We start from the raw sequence: 22,974 nt of genomic DNA, 5'->3' as shown, positions 1-22,974 counted from the left end.
TATCATTTGTATGCCAAATATAGTAATAAAATATTCAACATTAACAATAACTGTCAAAAATAAATGGGAAATTCTTCAAAACTGATGGGAGAAGAATTATTTGTCCACCAAACTATTTTTTAAAATATGTCAAAGTAGTATGAAACTAATAACGTGTGAGACATCCTTTCGATCTTATATTTTCTTTTAACATGTTAGGCTTCGATTCTACTAGTTTTCTAACGTAACTCGTTTCGATCTTTCGCCACTTCTCTTGGCATATTGCTTTTAACTGCTCTTTGTTTGAAATGTGTTGTTTTTTTACCCTTTCGTTTAGTTCCGACCGTAAATGCTCAATCAGGTTCATATCTGGAGATTGGGGAGGTGTTTCCAACACTCTTGGTACATTACATAAAATTCACTCTTTAACGACACGGGCTGTATGTTTTGGATCGTTATCTTGTTGATATGTGAATTCCTTTTTAAATCCCATTTTCTTCGTACTTAGTATTAGATTTCTTTTTAAAATGTCTATGTATACAAAGCGATCCATTATTCCATCAATAAAATTTAATTGTCCCACTCCATGCCACGATATACATCTCCGATTAGAACTGAACCTCCTCCGTGGTTCGCAGTCGGAATGAACTTTTTTGGATTACTTGTTTCCCCTCACTTTCTATACATTAGCACCTTTTTGGATTTTCCAAACAGCTCAATTTTAGATTCGTCAGTAAATATAACGTTTTTCCAATAGTCGATATTTTTGTTCAAATGCCTTTGAGCAAACTCTAAACGTTTTTTCCTATTCTTTTCACTTACTAAAGGTTTTTCGGGCCAATGCGTGCCCGTATTCCTTCGTTCCTTAAAAATTTTCGCATTGTCTTTTATGGAAAACCTTGTGGTAATCACTGGCTACACTTTTCACTATTTTAGTTGCAGTAGTGTGCGGATTTTCTTGAACTCTCCTTAATATCGCCCGTTTCTCTCGAAGTGTCAATATACTTTTCCTTCCCCTTCCAGACAAATCTTTTGTTGCACGAATTGTATTATATTTTTTTATGATGTATTTAATTGTAGACCGGCTTCTACTCACAATTTTCGGTGTATCTCTTTGCGATTATCTTTCTTTATAATATTTAATAATCAATTCTCTTATTTCTTGAGACATCTGTGTGGATTTGCAGCCCATTTTAAAATTTACCGGTGTTCTTTACCTCAAATGGTTTCAAACTAACATTGAGAATGTTGATAATAAATTCCTAGAAGTTTTTATCACTGAAATTGGAACGCTAAACAAAAATTTATATATTTTTTTCAAGTGGACGAGTAATTTTTGCCCATTGGTTTTGAAGAACGTATGTTTTATTATTGATATTTTTGTAACATGATTATTAACGTTGAATATTTTAGTACTATATTCGGCATACGAATAATATTTATTACTTTTTGTAACAAAACTGAAATGAAAGAAATGTAGTTTAGATTTAACCCATTGGTTTTAAATTTCATTCTGGGTGTACGAATAATTTATCTCCCGACTATATACTGTGGTGGCCATATAAACGAGAAAGCCCTTTAAAGTGGTAAAATTTCGTTAAAAAAAAAATAAACATATTTGTGTGATCAGGTACTTTTATAATAAAATACATGTATTTTTAATCGACATTTTTTTTTATATTAATGCTATAGACCGAAACAATAAATAAACAAAATTCCTTTGGACAAATAAAAAAGATCGTTTTCGACGAACTCATTTGTTTATCAGTTGGTGCCGCTGTAGCGTACAAAATACCCTTATAGAACATAAAGTGGGTAGAAGAAAACCTTGCACTCCAGGTTTGCGAAAATCGATTTTCTTTTTTGTGAAAAAAAATTGGAATTATCAAAGAATTGCTGACCATTTAGATAGTCCCCATCAAAACCATGGTCGCAAATGCAGTTAAACATTTTATTGCCCATAAAACTTCAGAAATTCCTATAAGACAACGAAGGAAAAGAACAACAACTCTATTTGATAGACATTCATTAATACAATTTAAAACAGGTTCAAAATTAACATTTATTCAACTACAAATAGAGCTCTTCGACTAAGAAACACCCACAGTTTCAACAAGAATAATACGAAGTCGTCTAAATGAGGAGGGTTTGTTTGGAGGAGATTCCAGAAAAAAAAAACACATGACATCAAAAAAGAACAAAACTGCACGGTTGAAATTTGCAAAACTTCATATTGGATGGTCAAGTTCTCAACGGTAGCAGGTGTTTTGGTCGGACGAAACAAAAATGAACAGATTCGTTTCCGATGGTCCAGTTTTTGCGAAACGCCCTCGTGACACAGAATTTAACCCAAAGTACACTACAATGACCATGAAGCCCGGTGACGGCAATATTAAACTGTATCTTGAACATGCACATATATTGGGATATTCTGGAGAATATTATCCTGCCATATGCAGAGAATACCCTTTCTGTTGTGTGACAGTTTCAGCACGACGATGACCCGAAACATACAGAAAAAATTGTAAAACAGTGGTTAGTAGAAAATCAAGTTGAGGTTATTAAGTGGCCTGCTTGCAGTCCCGACTTGAACCCAATTGAGAATTTACGGTGGGATGTAAAACAGGCACTAAAGGATAAAAATATAACAAATTCTACTCAACAACAACGAAGAAATTCAGCGGATTTGGTATGATCGAAAACGATGCCTGAAGTTAATTGACTCTTTGCCGCAGCGGCGCGTTCGCAATAAAGGATACGCAACTAAATATTAGTTTCAGTTCACTAGTGTTAATGTGATTATTAGTAGGTTTACGCCATTTTAAGGTTAAAATTTCATTTAAATGGAATCGTTCTTATTTATTTGTCCGTAAGAATTTTGTTTATTTGTCATATCGACCTAAATCTTTATTGGGAACGTTAAAAATGTTAATAAAAATAGATATTATTTAATATGAAACTAATGTTTGTACATTTCAAAAACTCTTCTTATTTGTGTGGCCACTGCCGTATATATTCAAATGGTACAAATATATAATATACAAACTAAAAGAAAGACGTCTTTCGATTAATCGGTAAACACATATGGGGTGACGAGATAGTTATTTTGATTAAATATGAATTGAGTGCGCTATTAAAACTCTATCTATGAGATAAGATATAGCCCACTTTGGCCAAATTTGGTGAATTGCTGAAAATTTTCCAGAATGTACCTTATTGATAAATTCTACTGAAATATCAGTATAACGTAATTCATAAAAATAAAAAATATTTTCTAAGACTGGATGCATAATATAACACATTTACAATATCAAATAAATGTTACATTTGGTAAGGTTTTAATGTGACTAGAATCTACCTTTATAGAACAATGCAGAGTAATGTTGCAAACGCTTCGTCCATATTTATACATATTTTTTCTACTTTAAAAAAAATTCAAAAAGACCTATAACACATCCTATGTTTTTCGTCTCGTTGCACAAATCCTGTGAGGATTTATAGGTGAAAATCTGTTATTATTCTGTGAATTTCAAACTCAATAATTCCGTGATACAACGTTCTTTGAACTATTTTTTAAATAAAGACCCAAATCAGCACAACCCCAAAATCAAAATATAGCCCTACAAAACAATATGGAATTGCGCCTATTAATAGGGCCTTAATGGGCTCAAGTTGCCAAACCTATAACCTAATTCAGTCACGATTAGTAATTTAGTCAAGTAACGAGTAATTTAGTAATTTAGTTCGTGCGGACGGTAAAAATGAGGAGAGGGGTTTAGTGTAGTCGTTTAGTCAAGTAGATCCATCTGATTCTACATATTTTGCGGTCGAGTAGAGTCCCCCACCACGTGCAGCTAACTACTAAACTGCCACTAAATCAAATCAGGACGCGTGTGTTTAGTCAAGTGCAAGTGCGTTAATGAACGACACAAAATACCGAAATGTCGCATTGACGCTGGTATGAAGATACGACATTTAAGTTTGTTAATGACTGTTTGAAAGAGGAGGCATTATGGAAGGCGAAAAGTAAATTATATAAAAACGGCAAGCGGAACGAGCCGCATGTGCCAATTTGGAAAAAGCCATGAATATTCCTAAATATACGGAAAAAGAATTTAAGACAAAAAATTTTAAAAGTCGGATCAACGCATTTACAAGAATTGAAGATGATAATAAAGGAATCGAAGAAATTCGGAACGGGGACGAATACCATTTACACCCCATCGATAAAATGGATATAAATCGTAGACGATATATTGACAAATCTACAATCAGAATTAAGAGAGATGTTGAACGATAGGCAGGGGTTCCTTCCTTGGAGGTTGGAGATACCACCCGCGAGTTATTATACGAGAGCGCTTACACGCGAGCACTACTTGTAGTACTTGTCGGTTCACGTTACCGACGTTGTACTTTTATGTTACGAGAGTCCAGGACGGACTATATACCTGCTTAGCGAGGTACACGTGGGATCTCCCGAAAATCTCGGAATTAGGACAACCCGTCAAACTATTGCACTATTTATTAAATGATTCGTAAATAGTTATTACTAAACTAAACTTGAAGCGAACACGAGATTACTTGGTTACGTGGCCGAGTATTAGTACGAATTTTTCTTTGTCGGGTGTTTGAGGTGTTGAACTGTCAGCGATAATGGTCAGAGTTGTAACTGTGCAGACGAGCAGAAAATAAAAGAGAAAGATTCCACCCTCTCCCAGCCCTTAAGTACTGGGAGGTAATGGCCAACCGACATGGGCGTACTACTACTCGGGATGACTTTCCCTTGAAGGAATCCCATTATGCCCAGAACGACGACCAGAACAGATTATCCCGTGACCGGAATATGGCCGTCGTTCCGAACGGAACGTGACGGTACCCTCAATTTTGTCTACCGCTAAGGGTAACGATGGGATATTTCGACACTCAAGGACTACATCCCATGCACATTTTATAGTTTGATTGCCTCGCAATATAGTTTCTTTGGAAGAACACAAAGCCGAGGAATTTTGACTAATAAAACATTTGTATCAACTATGGCGGGTCGTGACATCTGGGAAGCAAGCAAATACAAGATGTGCAGGGGCGTAGCTTTGGGACTTACATTAACTAACATATCAAGTCTTGGCCCCTCAAGTCTTAACAAGAGAAGCAGACCAATGTCGTAAGTATCTATCTCTACTTTTGTTGAACGATTTTATTTAACTTTGCAGTCTGTCTGTCTGACAAATGCAATATTACGACAAAAACACGGGGTTGGAGAGTGGTTTAGGGGAGGCAAGCAGGTACTGCTTAGAAACAATTGCAATGAACGCGTGTAAATGTAAACGTGGACATCAATGTAACGTTCTTAATTGCCAATCCACTGATCCTTTTCATACAAAAAAAATCAGCATAATTCGCTCGAAGTTCTTGACCCCTTCGTGTCGACTGATTTGTTAAAGTTCTTGGTAGTGGAAGTGGCCCTTGGGAGACATGCTAATTTGTCCAACTACCATCATTTAGTGTACTTGTATCGTGATCTAGTGAATATTCACAGAGTGATTTTTTCTTTTGATAATGTAAACCAGTTGCATAGTGCTCAACAGTTCTTTACGATTAAGTCCGCTTCATCTGAAGAAAATGGTATTGATTTTTCGAATATCCTAAACCTACTTGTCAAGCTACCAAATGCAATTTCTATAATTCTTCTCGCTCGAGATAGCCAGTAAGTGAAGAATACCTTTTCTTTGAGACTTAATCTTGTTCCTGAAAAGGGCTTCAGCTGTTTTGGATTTAATAATTATTTTACTATTTTTTTTTTTTTATGTCATGAGGTAGGCCAGAGTGATGTATTCTCTGCGTTACGTCTATGGCTAGCATTATCGTGCAAGATGGAATCATAACGCTGCTCTGAAGATTAAGCATAAGGTGCCTTGTCGGCAGAAATTTTCTTAACGGTATTCCTTATGATTTTAAAAGAGCAATGTTTGAGTCTGGAGTCGGAACCTTTTATAAGGAATGAAATCCTTCACGATAACTGCCTTTACGCTATGCTAAACAGTTTTAATTGCACTCTAGTCAGGGTAAGCCCATAGTTAGTGCCCAGTTTTTTTATACTTAAGACTAGAAAGACGGTTTGATCGCTTTTTTTTGTAGTGTCGTCACAATCAAGTTGTACGTGAGCGACTCAGTTAATAAGTAACAAAAATATATACAAGTTTTAAGAAAGAAATATCTAGTTTATACTAAAAAAGAAAGGGGAATAATTAAACGTAACTCACCCTTTTTTACATAGTCCTTCGAGCCGGATCTTACGGATCTGACCAATTTAAGAAAGGTAAAGTTGAAAAAGTGAATAAGTGCCTGCAGTAAGCCACAACAGCCAGAATCAAGTTACGGGTTCTACCAAAGAAGTACCCAAGTTCCAATTGTTGGTGAGGCACCGGCTGTGCAGCATTTAAATCAAAAGAAAAACAACTTCGAAGTTGGTAAGTGAGTAACTCTGTCCGCATTCCTATCTATTCCCAAACATTGATTCTCCAATTTGTGTATTTCATCATTGCCTCATTGTGCTAATTTAATTATTATTTGTACGACGCCATCTAAATAAATAGTGAAGTAGTGTTAAAAATGAAGACACGAAAAAGGCAAAGAGGTTCTGTAAAGGCTAGCTTAACTAATTTTTCAAAATACATATATATATATATATATATATATATATATATATATATATAAATTAAAAGATACTCTTTATAATATCCTTTAAAACTATTACAATTTGATCTTTTTGCGTCGCCGCCAGGAGGGACATCACCAGGGTGCGTAAACGGCAACTCGGAAGCAGAATGGTTGTGGACCAACTGCCGGAGACGTATAAAGACAAAAAGAGGGAGCTGAAGAGGGAGATTAGGATGAGCAAGAACGCCAAGTGGAAAGAGCTCGTCGCAGAATTGGATGATGAGGTTTGGGGAAAAGCGTACCAGATTGCAGTCAAAAGACTTAAGCTGGATGCTTAAAACGCGATCTCAGCAAGCACGGTCAAGGAACAAATCAACGTGCTCTTCCCGGTTGGGCCGACCCGTGACCGTGCGGATTCGGCACCCGTCGGGGTCGAGCTGGTTCCCAAAATAGATGTAGCAGAACTGAAGGAGGCTCTCGGTTCAATGAATTCTAGAAAGGCTCCAGGACCGGACGGCATCATTGCCGACATATTTGTCCGGATAGGCAGGACGCATTTACAGTTCCTGACGGACATGTACAACTGGTACTTTACCAGGCAAATTTTCCCTAAGCTGTGGAAGATCGCCAGGCTCGTGCTCATCAGCAAACCTAAGAAGTCTCCGAACGATGCGACTACATTTAGACCGATCTTTTTGATCGATGCTGCGGGTAAGGTCTATGAAAAGATCACATGTAACAGACTGAACGAAGCGATCGAACGAGGACACATGCTTTCCTTTATGCAATTTGGATTTCGAAGGAAAAAATCGACGATCGATGCTATGCTTGAAATTAAAGGGATCAGAGAAGATATCCAAAAGAAGTGGGTTCAAGGCAGAGGCTTTTGCGTGATGGTGTGCTTGGAAATCGAGAACGCCTTTAACAGTGCCCCCTGTGCGGGTATAATTCGCGCTCTGAAAAGGAAGAAGATCGATACTTACCTGATCAATTTGGTCGATTCTTACCTTAAAGATAGGAAGATCGTCGTGGGGGAGACTGACGTCCCCGCCTTCAAAATGAGCTGTGGCGTTCCGCAGGGATCCGTACTTGAACCGACCCTGTGGAACGTATTTTATGATGAGATTTTGGAAATGACGTGCACACCCGGCGTTAAGCTGATAGTATATGCGGACGATGTTTCTGTGATAGTCCGAGGAAAGAATAGGACGATCTTGGAGGAAAAAACCGGCACGATGATACGTCGCGTAATTGATAAACTAGAGGAAATGGGCCTTACCGTCTCCAAGGCCAAAACCGAATGTGTCATGCTAGCGGGGAGAAGACAAATTAGGGAACTTACCGTCGATATCGGGGGAGGCCTCCTGTGCAGCCAAGAGAGCGTCAGGTATCTGGGCGTCCGCTACGGTAGGGATTATAACATCGGGGTGCACACGCAAGTGATTGCGGAGAAAGCTAGCGGTGTGATCAATGCTCTCAGCAAGCTAATGCCTAGAATTGGGGGTTGTGCCACGGAGAAAAGAAGAACTCTGGCAGCTGTCGGTACGTCAGTAGTGCTTTACGCCTCTGCGGTGTGGGGCCACGTAGTTGAGAAGAAGGTTCATTTGCGTAAACTGGAGAGTCTCAACCGTCGACTCTTGATACTTGTGATATGCGGCTACAGGACGATCTCGACGGTTGCGGCTCAAGCTCTCGCGAGCATGCCGCCCTTCGACTTGTTGATCTGGGAAAAATCCGAAAGGTACGGACCCGGGGAGGTTATGAGGGGAGGGATGCCCAAATTGTGCGACGTGAGCTCTTGCGGGCGTGGCAGGTAAGACTTGATGAGTACGATGGGTACGTAAAGATATTTGTGAAAGACATAGGGAAGTGGTGCGAACGCGGTTTCGGTAACTTAAATTTTTACGTGACGCAGGCCATATGCGGACACGGGTCATTCGGGACGTACCTGAAACGTATAGGCAAGGCTAATTCGGACTTATGCTGGTACTGCGATGTCCGGGACACTCCGGAGCACACTGTGTTCGAGTGTACCGGGTTCGCGGAACACAGGAGGAGGGCTGAGGCCGCGTGCGAGGTAGGCATAACAAGGGAGAACGTGGCGATGCTGCTGATGAGAAATAGTGACACGTGGAACGCTGTCACGTGTATGTTGGAATCTATAATGAGAGAAAACTGCCTCTACGCGAGGAACCTGCGTGACCGCGCAGACGAAGCAATTTAACAAGAGTCAGCAGTCCAAACGGAAGCACACCACCTCGTCCCCCATCTGAAGGAATGCTCCTGCGGCGGTACCGGATGGGACTCCGGACGAAGACAGGGGAGTTTTTTAGTGGGTACGCGTTTCTCCTTTCTGGCGGGGAGAGGCGAATCCCACATAACCCGGTCGCTAGACCACCAGATCTGGTACCTTTGGAAGGTTTTCCTCCTCTACAAAAAAAAATCTGATCTTTTAAATAGATCAATGAGCAATTTTGTTCTATCTTAAATTATTGCGTGATGATTAAAACTCAGGTCTTACTTACTAGTTTGCCTTAAGATCTAATAAGTTTACTATACTAAACTTAGCATGTAGCACAATTACCGCACAATAATCTGCTTTTCACTATCACTATTTCACTAACTCGAAAGGCTTGGTTCTCTTGAGTCTTTTTACTATGTTCGTGTGGTCTAAGAGCTGGATGGCCTCGACATTCACATGATTAAGTAACCTTTGTTCGTGGCTACTGGCTACTTTGGTGATGATTTGATCAACAGTCTCCATTTGAAGGTCCCGATGGATGTCTTTGTTTCGACGGTACCAAGGTGCATCCACGATGTTCCTTAGTGCTTCGTCCTGAAATCGTTGGATCACTTGTATGTTGCTCTTGCTGACACAACCCCAGAGTTGAATATCGTAGGTCCAAACAGGTTTTAGTATTTGTTTGTATAATAACAGTTTGTTGTATATAGATAACTTGGATTTTTTTCCTAGGAGCCAGTACATTTTTTTTAGTTTGATGTCCTGTTCCTCACGTTTCTTTTTGACATGAACTTTCCAGCGGAGTTTCGCGTCTAATGTCATTCCCAGGTATTTAGCTGAGTCAGCATGGGGAATCTGGGTATCGTTGATCTGGATGGGTAGATGTTGCTTTTGTTTATAGGTAAAGTCTACATGTAGAGACTTGTTTTCATTTAACTTGATTCGCTAGGTTTTAGTCCAGATATCAATTTTATTAATAGAGGTTTGGAGTTTTTCAGCAGCCTCTTCATGGTCTCTTCCGACAGCAATAACTGCGGTGTCATCAGCGAATGTTGCTATTGTTTCTTGTTCAAGACTCGGGATATATAGGATAGGTATAGGGGATAGGTAAAGTAATAGACTCAGCACACTACCTTGTGGTACCCCTGCTCGGATTTCCATTAGTTCTGAATAGGCATCTTCTTGCTTGATTCGGAAATATCTTCCCTATAAATAGGATTGCAGAAGCTGTGAATGTTGTTGTGGAAGAAACTGGTTCAATTTATGGAACAATCCTTCGTGCCATACTTTATCGAAGGCCTGTGCAACGTCGAGGAAGGCGATGGAACAGATGTTTCTTTCTTCTAATGATTTTTCGATGACATTTGTAATTCTAAATATTCGGTCAATTGTGGAGTGACTTTCTCTAAATCCAAATTGATGAGAAGGTATCAAGTTCTTTTCTTTTACTATGGGTTTTAGCCTTTTGAGGAGTATTTTTTCATATACTTTAGAGATGACCGGTAGCAACGATATAGGTCTATACGATGCTACGTCATTAGGAGGTTTGCCTGGTTTGGGAATCATGATGACTTCTGCTACTTTCCACATCTTAGGAACGTACTTTAATCTGAAGGATGCGTTAATAAGTTTGACAAGTTTTATTACAGCTTTCCTGGGCAGTTGTTTCAGTACTTCACCAGTGATGAGGTCAAAACCAAGAGCTTTTTTCGGGTTAATATTTGTTTTAATTTCATCTGAGACTTCCTTCAGTGAAGTGAGCTTGATGATAATATTTTCCTATTCTGGTGTCGTCCAGCCTTTTTCTTCTCCATCATTTGGTTGAAAAATGCTCTCAAGATGTTCTGCAAACCTAGTAGCTTTTTGGGTGTTGCTCCGGGCCCAGCTTCCATCCGTATTTCGGATCGGGGGACTATGCATAATAAGTCGCTTTAATCGCTTAGTGGCCTTCCAAAGTGAGTAGTCAGTCTTGTTATCATTAGTTAACTCACTCAGGTAGTCCTCAATTGCTTCATTTTTCATACGTTGGATTTCGCGCTTTAGTTGCTGAGTTGCATTATTCAGAGCTGTTTTATAAGTTGGTATTCTGGTCTGTTGCCATTTCCGTCTGAGTTTTCTTTTGTCGGTGATAAGGTTTCTAATTTCTTTGGGTAATTATTACCTTTTGTTCGATGATTATGTACGGGAGTATTGTCCCATGCTGCTTGTTGAATATTTTCATTGAAAAGATCAACTTCTTCATCTAACTGTTCTTCTGTTATTAGTGCAAATAATAGCTCAATTTGTTCCTCGAATTGAGTTTTGAAGCTTTCCCAATCTGGTCTCTTGTTGGTCAGTCTTGGTGGATTTTCTTTTTGTATTACGTATTATTTTTTTTGTATTTTGTATTGTCACTTAATATAAGAAGTATTGGTGAATGATCTGAGTCCATATCCCATACTTCTTCAATTTGGATAAAGTTTTTTGAGATTTTCCTGATTACAAAGAAATCTATGACATCAGGAATTTTATGAGGATCAGTAGGCCAATACGTTGGCTAACCAGTTGATAATACTTCGCATTTAAGCTGATTAGATGCTGCTAAAAGTTCCTTACCTTTAGCTGTAGTCATCCTAGATCCCCAGTGTTTATGCTTTGCGTTGAAGGCACCTCCTATTATGAATCAATTTCCTTGACTATTTAGAAAGTCTACACATTGCTCCTTCTTTATATTGTGTCTCGGCGGAGAGTATAATGCCGTGATTGTTACTTTAAATGTTTTTAAACTGATACTGACGGACGTGGCTTGTATTTCTGCTGTTTGGTAACCCATTCCTTGATGGTGTAAGATGGATTCCCTTATGATGATCGCGCTCCCTCCCTTTGCTCTGTTATCCGGGTGAGCTGTATGATAATTTCTAAAACCTTTGAATTTTATGTATGACTCTTTGGTGAAATAAGTTTCAGATATGAGACATACATCCATTTTTTCTATGTCTAGGATTGTTTGCAACTCTGATTGATGTTGCAGCAACCCATTGGCATTCCTTTCTAATATTCTTAATTCATTAGCCATTTTTAGTTTTAGGAATCGCTCCTTGTGTGCGATATTCTGATCTGGAATTTCGTCCATCCATTTTATTCAACTTCTCCAATATTTGTTGGAGCATCTTGTCGATGGATGGATTGGCTTCATTTGTTTTTTTCTCATTACTTTTATTTACTTTCCCCGCTACTGCTTGACTGTAAGTTTTACTTACATGATTTTCTGCATTTCTTTGGCTATTATACATCCCCGATAGTTGGCTGGATGTCCTTCTCCGCAATTGACGCATTTTGGAGTTGCTTCCTTTGGTTTGTTGCATTCCGCTGTACTATGTCTTCCAGTACATTTCACGCATCTAAGTTCTTTGGCGCAGTATCTCTGGGTATGTCCATAACCTTGACAATGTTTACATTGAAGCACTAATTTGGATTTACGGATTGGCTGGATTCGCACTCTTATTCCCATGATGTCCGTAATGCCAAAGATATTATTGACATCCTAGTCATTTCTGAATGATAGCATGAACATGTTCGATGGCTGTTTTGTTTTATACTTCAGCTTTTTAGTAGCTTCCAGTAATTTGTAATCCCTTCCTCTCATATCCTTTACTATTTCTTCGGGAAAGCAAGAATGATGGAGATTAACTGCCATTACTTTAATTGGTCGATTTTGTTTATTTTCATAAGAGTGCCATGAATATCCTTTCTCACATAAAGTCTTAGTGAGGGCTTTATATTGTTGGCCATCTTTGACGTTAATTTTAACGTCTTTATCACTGATAATTTTAATTTGAAATCCAGTCATCATATTAGTTATGAGTTCGTGAAGCGTATTAAAATTTTTTATTCCTTCCACTATTATTAGTGGAGGTTGCGGTATTTTTTTAGTTCTTGGTTGCTTTTGCTCTATTTGAAAAGCTTTTGGAGTTGATTGCGGAGGGGCGAGTGATTTATCCATTTTTCTTTGTTTCCCATTCTTTGTTCTTATCCACTCCATTTCTCTTGCTAGTTCTTCCTCATCTGTGTGATACTGCACTTCCTTTTGTTCCTTTACTTTAGATGTTGAACTTTGTGTTGTTTGTGTCGTGTTTTTGTGACATTCATTTTGTAATTCCGTATATGACTTTTGCAGATTTTCTAGCTGTATTTGAACATTGTTCAATTTAACAGCGAGGTTATTCTTCCCGCATTCCTCTCATTTCCAAGCGTTATAAAACGTTTGTTCATTTTGCGTTCTTTCACTATTCTCTCTAAATAAAGCGGTGTTCTGCTGCATCAACACTACTTCATTAGGGTTGCCTAGTAGTTAGCCTTGCTGATTCATTTCGACACCTTGTCGCACGATATCTTAAACAACCTTGGTAGATTGCCGGACATCACTCGCCGAATATGATATCCTTATCACTTTACTTTTATTTTTGTTTAAACTAACAGACCGCTCGAAAACCTGTTTATCGTTCAACAGTCAAACGGGCACAATATATATATATAATGGAAAATGTAAAGATAACACGAGTGGATCTCATCAAGCAATTTTAGAATTCTAAACTCGTGTCAACAATATTTGAGTAAATTTGTTACAAAAATTCAGCGAAATCCGAGATAGCATTGAGGAATCGTGCGAAACAGCCGAACTAGAAAATTAATATTTAGAAAGGTGTGAATGCGAAAATAATTACAATTTTGTTATTTCCTTGGCAAGAAGGTACTTGGATGACAGCAAATGCGACAACAATAATATCAAAGGGTCTTTGAAGGGTTCCCAGACATCAAGTAACGACACTCCCACGCAGTTTGTAAAACTTCCAGACATAAATTTGCCTACGTTTGACGGATCCTTGCAAAATTGGCTTGAATTCAAAGATGTATTTGAATCTCTTATTCATAAAAATGAATCATTATCAGATATTCAGCGATTTCATTATCTGAGAGCCCCTGTATGTAATGAGCCAATCCAGATAATATCAAAGGTAGAGTTTTCCTCTAATAATTATAAACTGACATTTAAAAAATCGTAACACCAAGAAGAACACATCGTACACGTTTGAAATTCTGGCATTACGTTGGGTCGGGTAATAGATAAAAACGATCAAAATACCAAAAGAAAATTATTGTGAATAAGTGAAAAAATTTGAGAATAATTTAATAATGGGTGGTATCTCCTTTTAAATTAATACATTCCTGTAAGAGACGTGGCATGCTTAAAATTAAATTGTCAATATCTTCCTGTGGTATTGTACCCCAGTCAATCTGCACCTGCTCGCGGAGTTCATCTATGGTCTCTGGAGGGCGAGCTAAACGTTGAAGTCTCCGACCCATTATATCCCATACATGCTCTAACGGGGACAAATCTGGAGACCGAGCTGGCCAAGGCAAAGTATCCAAATTTTCAGCTTCCAAATACCTCAAAGTATCGTTGGCTACATGTGGTCGCACATTATCCTGTTGAAATGTGCTTCCAGGATGGTCGTGCATGTATGGTACAAGAACCGGTTCTAAGACACTATTAATGTACCTCTGAGCATTTAATCTATTATAAATGAAAAAAAGAGGAGACCGACTACCATACTGGATGGCACCCCAAACCATGACACCTGGTGTTAAACCAGAATGACGCCTTTCCATAAAGTCCAAATTTAATCGCTCTTCTTTGCGCCTTCCAACACGTGACCGTCCATCAGATCGCCATAAACAAAATCGGCTCTCATCACTGAACACGATTCTTCTCCACTCATCCACCCATTGCACTCTCAGCCGACACCACTCCAGTCGGTCCACCCAGTGGTTTCGTGATAATGGAAGCCGACGCATAGGACGATATGAATTTAGTTCAAAACTTCGAATTCTGGGATTCATCGTACTAAGGGAGACTCTTCGATGTAGAGTTGTTACCCAGTTAGCACCAAGAGACGGAATTGTTTCAAAGGGGGCGCCTGTCGCTGAACGACGAAGTCGCCGGTCTTCGCATTGGTTCGTCATTCTTAGACGGCCACTACCACGATGACGATTTACTGACCCTTCGTTAGATCAATCTCTCCAAGCTCTTAGCAGTGTTGATGCGTTTCGATCCAATCTACGTGCAATTTCGAGGAAAGGTAAACTTGCCTCATGCATACCAACAATTCTTCCCCTTTCAAAGAGAGTTAACTGCCGATAAACTGCATTTAGGCGTACACGAGGCATTTTGCATTACCATACATTTAATATGGTACTAACAATAATACCTTTATCGCTATCCACCTGTAAAAAAATTTGCAAAAAGAACGATCGTCACAGATAAAAAAGTAAAGGAAAACTTCAAATCGCATTAAAATACGAACTTGAAATTTTTATAATTTTTTTCTCTTTACAAGTCTAAAATCATACCAAAATTTCAAATACATCCAATGCGTTCTTCTTGGTGTTGCGGTTTTTTTGGAAGTCGGTGTAGTATAGCATGGGAACTCTTGAGAAAACGCTACAATAACGATAAATTATTAATTCATAATCACATAAAAAACATTTTAAATGTAGAAGCCATGAACAAAGAATCCGCTAAAAGTATACTTGTGGTTTTAAATAATGTAACAAAAAACATGCGTGCTTTAAGTCAAATACGGTTGCCCACAGCTTCCTGGGGTGTGCCGATAGTTTATTTATCAAGTACGAAATTAGACAAGATCACTGCTAGAGATTGGGAAGCATTCAAGATAAAGCTACAATTAAATCCTTCCTTAGAACACTTCAAAAAAGTCCTAACTTCTAAGGCCGAGCTGCCCGACAGTTTGAAGCAAAGTCGTGCGGAAAAACAAGTAGGAAATTTTAAAGTTCTAATTGCAGTAAATAATGAACCGCAAAAGTTAAAAATGACCTATGTTAAATTGCAAAAATGTTTTTTCTGTAAGGGTGAACATTACATTCAGTCATGTCCGTCTTTTTCAAAAATTCCAGTTGAAAAACGAGGTGGGAAAATTATTTCTCTCAAGTTGTGTTTAAATCGTCTGAAACCTGGTCATTTTAATAAAAGCTGTCGAAAACTTTCGTGTAAAAAATGTCACAAGAAGCACAAAATTTTATTACATGAGGAAAATTATAATTCGCGAGAACCTTGCGAAGAAAGCCAAGTGACTCAAATCGGCAAAGAAGATTCAATATCTTCACTTGCAGAAGTAAGAGAAGTAATAAATAATTCGGCTAATTGTCACATAGGTAAGGTTTTGTTATCCACAGCTCATGTTTATGTTTTAGACCGGTTTAATAACAAACATACTATTCGAGTAATCTTAGGCAGTGGCTCCCAATCAAGATTTATCACGGAAAACGCTTGCGATAAGCTTCAATTATTTAAAGAAAAAATTAATGTCGCACTCAATGAAATAAATAACTCGTAATCAACAATAAATTATAAATGCAACACGCAGATATTCTTAAAGGCCGATAAGTTTTCGGTAAAGGTGTCTTGTTTTTTGATCCCAAAAATCCCCACACCGACAAATATAAGCCATCTCAAACTTCAATTTTATATGATAAGTCGTGAGCGTAATGATAAATATTATTTAATTATCAAATAATTTATTCTTTAACGAATAACGATCTAGACACAAGTTAATCTGGTGACAACTTTGGACCTAAGAACTGCCTCTCCTCTTTGGATCCCCTCTTTATAATAATAACATGCTATCGTTAGTAAAGGCGAGCAATCTGGTTAGTCTATGTTAGGATTGTATTAAATAATCATATATGAAACCTGAATCCCTTTCAGCATCTTTAAAGTTAGTTTAATGGTTTTCTAAACGTAAGATTCGGCTATAGATTTATATGTTTGCCTGGCCTGTATTATATTAATGATCATCACTCGTAAATGGTCATATAACTCCTCCCTCCTTAACTCTCAGACAACAGGGGCTGATTTTTGAAGAGTTCAAGTTGTATGTCTACTTTCACATTCTCAGTGTTTTCTGTCTACATTTTTTTATAATACACAAATAGTACAACTACTTTGCCTAAGGATACAATGAAGGAATAATGATTAAAGCTATTGACATACCACTAGTTACAGCTTTTGAATGCTTTAATGGGTGTACATCCAATCTTTTAACGTTTTCTAGACTCTGGTGAATATTTCGTAAATTAATGCGATTTAATTCGAGGGGTGCAATTTTTTGAATTAAACTCTCATTGATATTGACGGATGACAATTTTAGTCTCAAATTAATAGTATCAGATTTCTGTGACTCATAGTGATTATGGTTTGTAGATCAGCGTAAAGAGGATAATTATTTTTTTCTTTTTGAAACTATTGACGCCTTTTAATATATTTTGGATGTCTTTGATTCTTAAACGGTTGTACTCTATACTTAAGTTCTAGTTTTTGTGCTATGACTTCTTCCAATCAGGAAGTGAGCGGGTGATAAGGGGGTTAAGTCATTGGGATCTTGTGACAAGGGAGATAGAGGACGGGAATTAAGTATTGATTCAATTTGTGCTAGTAACGTAATGAGCTATTCGAAGGTCAAGTTGGCATTTCCCGCTACTCGTTTTAGATGGTGCTTTACCGACTTGACCCCGGCTCCCAAAGACCTCCAAAATGAGGCGATTGGGGGGGTATAAAGTGCCATTGCACCCCCTCCTGGGCATATGAATTGGCCAGTTTACTAGATTCCTTAATCAAGAAATGGCCGAGTTCTGCCAACTCTCGATTGGCGCCGACGAAATTCGTGCGTTATCCGAGTAAACGTGGCTAGGTCGACCACGCCGAGTAACGAATCGACAAAAAGCAAGCAGGAACGACTCACTGCTAAGATCGGATACCAATTCCAAATGCAAAGCCTTCGTCGCAAAGCATATGAATACGCTTACATAGCACTTGGGCAACCTTGAGCCGCGACCCTTTTTGTCCCGTATATTGACCGAACCCATGTAGTCCACTCCTACGATTGAAAATACGCTCCCACCAGTTAAGAGACTTGGCGGGAGGTCACCCATAATAGGCGCTAAATACTGAGGGTTGAATCGCGAACAGGTAACGCAGCTCCTTACAACGGCCCTAATCAAATTGCGCGCCGCGACAGCCCAGTATTTTTCCCTTAGGGATGCGAGCAATAGCTGAGGGCCGCCATGCAACAATCTTTTATGCTCATGCTCGCACAACATCCGCGTCAAACGATGTTTTGGAGACAAAAGCATGGGATGTTTCTTATCAAATTGATAAGGCGAGTTTCGCAACCTTCCCCCTACACTCATTATGCCCTCACCATCTAAAAAGGGACTCAAACTTAATAACCTATCCTTAGGGTGCAAGGCGACACCCCTGCTGAGGCAATCGAGCTCGACTGGAAAGCTACTTCTTTGCGCAGTTTTGACCAACATTTTAATTGCCTCATTTATTTCCAACCTGAATTATGGGGTAGTGACGATGACCCCTTTCGATAGCCTTGATCCAAAATTACCAACGAATCGAAGGACGTATGCTACGATGCGACTCAATCGATTGAAATCAGAGTAGCGCTCGAAGAAGTAGTCCCCTATCGCGACAAAAACAACAACTCCCTTTAGAACGCGAACCTCGGGCACCTCCTTAGGTCCTTCAGACGCTCTAGGCCAATGACTTTCCCTAGACTGAAGAAAGGAAGGGCCGTGCCACCAAAGACTAGACTCCATGAGTTCACTGGGAAAGACCCTCCTCGATACCAAGTCGGCCGGGTTTTCCCTAGTGGGGACGTGACGCCACTCACAATTCATTGTAAGCGATTGGATTTGTGATACCCGCGCGCTTACGAAGACCTTTAGGCTGCTGGGAGACATTTTTAGCCAACTCGAGACGATAGTTGAGTCTGACCAGCACACCTACCTAACAAATTACAATCTAGAGGAAACCCTTACCTTGCTTATAAGTTTGGCCATGACCAATGCACCGCATAGCTCCAAACGAGGGATAGTCAGGGATTTCAAAGGACTCACCCTGCTTTTGGCGCATAATAATCTCACGGTTATATCGCCGTTTGTATCGATAGATCTGACGTAGACAGCTCCACCATAAGCGTCCTCACTAGCGTCAGAAAAACCGTGCAACTCATGGCACAAAGCATCCACGCATGAAATGTGGCGATCAATGTGAGTTCCATTGAGGTTCGGCAACTCACTCCGGAATTTTGTCCAGGCTGTATGCAAATGGGCAGGGACTGACTCATCCCACGATAACCCTTCTTGCCAAAGCCTTTGAATTAGGATTTTCGCGATAATTACAGCCGGAGATAGAAGACCCAAGGGGTCGAAGACTTGCGATATACCTTGACAAGATGGTGCGCTTTGTTACTTTCACGTTCGTGTCAAAGGCCTGAATTTTGTAAAATAAAACATCTGACGAACAATGCCAGGTTAAACCCAAAATCTTAGCCCTGTGGTCCCCATGAAAGTCTAACACCTGAAAATCCTCGTTTCCTTGACTCACCGCACGCAGTATAGCGGGTTCGTTGGAAAGCCATTTCCGCAATTTGAACCCACCCCCTGCCAATGCAGCGGAAACTCTATAACACATTCTAATTCCTTCCTCAACCGAATCTATTGAATAAAGGAAGTCGTCAACATAGAATGACGATTTTATTACCGAGGATACATCAAGCTCACTCTCCTGTGCTACTTCATGTGGACACCTTACGGCTAAAAAGCTGGCACCAGCTTGTCCGTATGTGACGGTGTTCAACTCAAAAACCTCGATAGGACCTCAGGGCGATTCCCTCCAAAATATCCGTTGCAATGAACGTTGTGTAGGCTCCACAAATTCTTGCCTATACATCTTGGCGATATCTGCCGAAACCACAAATCGGAACTCGCGAAAACGAATCAAAATGTCAAATAAGTCCGATTGGATCACGGGACCGACTATTTGCAAATCGTTCAGGGATTTCCCTGTTGAAGACGGCATACTACAATCAAATACGACCCTCAATTTAGTGGTGCACCTTTCTGCTTTAATAACAGGGTGATGAGGCATATAGTAAGAGACACGATCATCCTCATCAAGCACCCTAGTCATGTGCCGAAGACTCGAATATTCACGCATGAATCCACAATATTCTTCCCTCAAAGCTGGATCCCGGCTGAACTTACGTTATAGCGAAAGGAACCTTTGGAGAGCTTTCGTCTTCGAATTCCCCAAGTCAGCGACGGGATGCTTAAAAGGGATGGCAACCACGAAACGGCCGCCGACCGCACGCCTATGCGTTCTTTGGAAATGCTCCTCTGACCTTGAGCTCAAAGTATCTGTTCTCAAAGTCGTCCCGCTCAGCTAATTCATCGTCGTAATCGTCAGCATGTGGTTCCAACTCACTTTGGATGGTTCCAAACCTCTCGAAAGTACCTTCTAATTTGTCTAGTCTCTCTATTATCTGCCCTATTTTTTCGGCACCTAGACCGCCACTTACATCTAACCTTTCGAGAAATTTGCTAAACATAGTGAGTTGGGCTTTGCACCTTCTCCTAGCCACGTTTAACCCTTTTAGTTCCCCAGCAGATGCCATGATGATAACAAAATTTCAATACACGCGTCTACCAGTTACTATCTGTTCTAATACAGGAGTTCACAACAACGGCACGTAATTTGTAGCCACGCCAAGCTTTGTAATATGCGGCTACAAGTCACTGTGTGCGCTAAGGTGCAGTTAAGCAGTACAGCACGCAATTTGTAACCACGCCAAGTCTTTATAGAATATGCGGTTACAAAACGCCAACTTTACGATACGAATGATCTAATTACTAGCAAGTAGCACAAACGAAAGCAATAAGGTTCAAAGGCAATAGGACAAAGGACTTACCCACTTCCCAAACAAAGCTCCCTGGCTTCCACGATGATCCGGAATCACCAAATTTTTCTTCTTACTTAGCCCCAGACGAACAGCGATTTTGTTTCGTTGTTCTGGCAGGTGAAGCAACTTCTACCACTACTACAGAGCAACTTCTTGGTTTTGCACGTGAACAACTTCTATCACGACACAAACACCAACCGAATGATTTTCCACAAGCACGAATCCGGCTCGAAGGACCAAAATGTTAAGGGTGTTCCTTCGATAAATGAAACACGACAAAGACAATTTGTTTTATGTAAAAATGGACTGTATTAACTTTTCATTTATCTCAAAAGAATGTAAGAATCGTGGTCTAAGTAAAGAAGAGGGAGAATGCTTATTAGGCGAGTTACACGATATGATTCGGATCACATCCCGACACCGACGCAGCTTTCACCCGACAGACAAACAGGAAGAGCAGAGAAGAGAAGTGCGAAAATTGCTCCGATTATCGCTTAAGTACTAACCCCGAAGAATTCCAACTAGGGGCGCACCACCACCAAGAACCATTATAAGCTATGGCTACACCGAATCCCATAACTCGTGACCATCTGGGGAATATCTATACTAGTCGCTTTTATGGGAATATCGCGGGTCCAACAAATTGACCATCAAAGCAATAGTCCCTATAGAGAAAGCTTCTTTTGACTAGTAGCACATTCCCCAACCAAAGCGTACCCTTAGCTTTGGCCTGACGGGCCATGTGGTCTGGCACCCAGATGGTATTTTCCGAATAAGTATCGCAGTACATGGGCGTAACTTAAGGGAATAAACGACAATACACAATAGACCTAATATTAACAACAATAAAAATAAATAGAAACAAAAGCCAATAACTTAGAGTCCCTAACATGCTAATTTCATAGTAGTGTTGCTAATAACTGATCGCTTGTTTGTGGGATTTCAGGGTCGTCTTCGCGGGTTTGACTTAATTTGGATAAGATATTTGCCTTTTTCGCGTTCTATTTTAGGTGTCATTCGGTTCTAAGTAGCCGAAGTGATAGGACGTGCGTATCAGCGATCAGAATCCAACAAAAAAACAAACAACAAAAATACATAAAAACTATTTCAACTATTTTGGCATCAACAATAGAAGAGTGTAAGATTAGTACCTAGACTAAAAGAAAGTTTCCCCCATTTTTGCGGCTCTTTTAGCCGCAGAAAATCGCAAATGGATAACGTGGAAATGGCAATCCACCAAGAAACACCAGGCACGTCTCGATCCACTCCCCAACAACAGAACAAAATTGCTCCCCTCACACTTGTCAAGAATCGTCAAGATAACCAGTGGGAAACGGTGGTTAGACCAAATAAACGAGTAAGACAATCCTCAAGTCCCATAGAAGTAGACATACTCAGCCAGAACAGGTTCTCTCCACTAACAGTGGGAGAATCCATTCCCAACAATGATCCCGTTAAAGAAAAATTAACCAGACCTCCCCCAATTTACGTGCCGGAAATAAACAACATAAACCCCCTACTTAACAAACTCAAAGATATCGGGATTTCTTCGGGCTTTACTTACAAAACGTTAAGTAATAGACAAATAAGAATATCCCCCGACACAGTTGAAATCTATAGAAAGGTCATAGATCTTTTCAAGACAACCGAAACTCGATACCACACATACCAACTTAAGGAAGACAGAGCTTTTAGAGTGGTAATACGCAACATCCACCCTAGTGCCTTGGAAAAGGATATTAAACATGAGCTTGAGGAGCAAGGACATAGCGTTAGAAACGTCATTAATGTCAGGGAAAGGCAAACCAAGAGAAGACTTCCTCTGTTCTTTGTAGACCTTAATCCACAAGGTAGTAACAAAGAAATATATAAAGTAAAACGGCTACAACAAGCAGTAGTCGTAGTAGAACCTCCCAGAAAATCAAAAACGATCGTCCAATGCACCAGGTGCCAGGAGTTTGGCCACACAAAAAACTACTGTGCTAAACCATTCCGTTGTGTTAAGTGCCCCGGAGAACACGAAACATCGAAATGCACGAAGGATAGAACTGCTCTTCCAATCTGTGCTCTGTGCGGCGAAAATCACCCTGCCAATTATAGAGGCTGCAAAGTCTACAGAGAGGCAGCAAATAAAAGAAACTCCCCCCAAAATACGAACAGAACTAGCAGCCCATCACAAGAAATCAGACAAAAAACCTATAGCAGAACCACAGAAAATATATCATATGCAGACATGGCAAAAAACCAAACCCTCTACACACACAGAAATACCAAATCAGTACCCAACCA

The 22,974-nt window shown here is 39.6% G+C and overlaps 1 protein-coding gene across 1 annotated transcript; it reads right to left on the bottom strand.

Annotated features, from left to right (window-relative positions):
* Positions 1-12,401: 12,401 nt before the first annotated feature.
* LOC136350188 (uncharacterized) lies at positions 12,402-20,400 on the bottom strand. The gene is made up of 9 exons (XM_066301699.1): positions 20,128-20,400; positions 19,643-19,985; positions 19,171-19,441; positions 18,842-19,097; positions 18,616-18,731; positions 18,331-18,548; positions 17,741-18,138; positions 17,437-17,543; positions 12,402-12,678 (listed from the first exon to the last, which is right to left on the bottom strand). Exons 1-9 carry the CDS (start codon positions 20,398-20,400, stop codon positions 12,402-12,404), a joined length of 2,259 nt encoding a protein of 752 aa, XP_066157796.1.
* Positions 20,401-22,974: the final 2,574 nt, after the last annotated feature.

Source organism: Euwallacea fornicatus, unplaced genomic scaffold, assembly GCF_040115645.1.
Source record: "Euwallacea fornicatus isolate EFF26 unplaced genomic scaffold, ASM4011564v1 scaffold_152, whole genome shotgun sequence".
Lineage (NCBI taxonomy): Eukaryota > Metazoa > Arthropoda > Insecta > Coleoptera > Curculionidae > Euwallacea > Euwallacea fornicatus.
The sequence above is the reverse complement of the archived record's forward strand: the minus strand, read 5'-3'. Positions and strand labels throughout refer to the sequence as shown.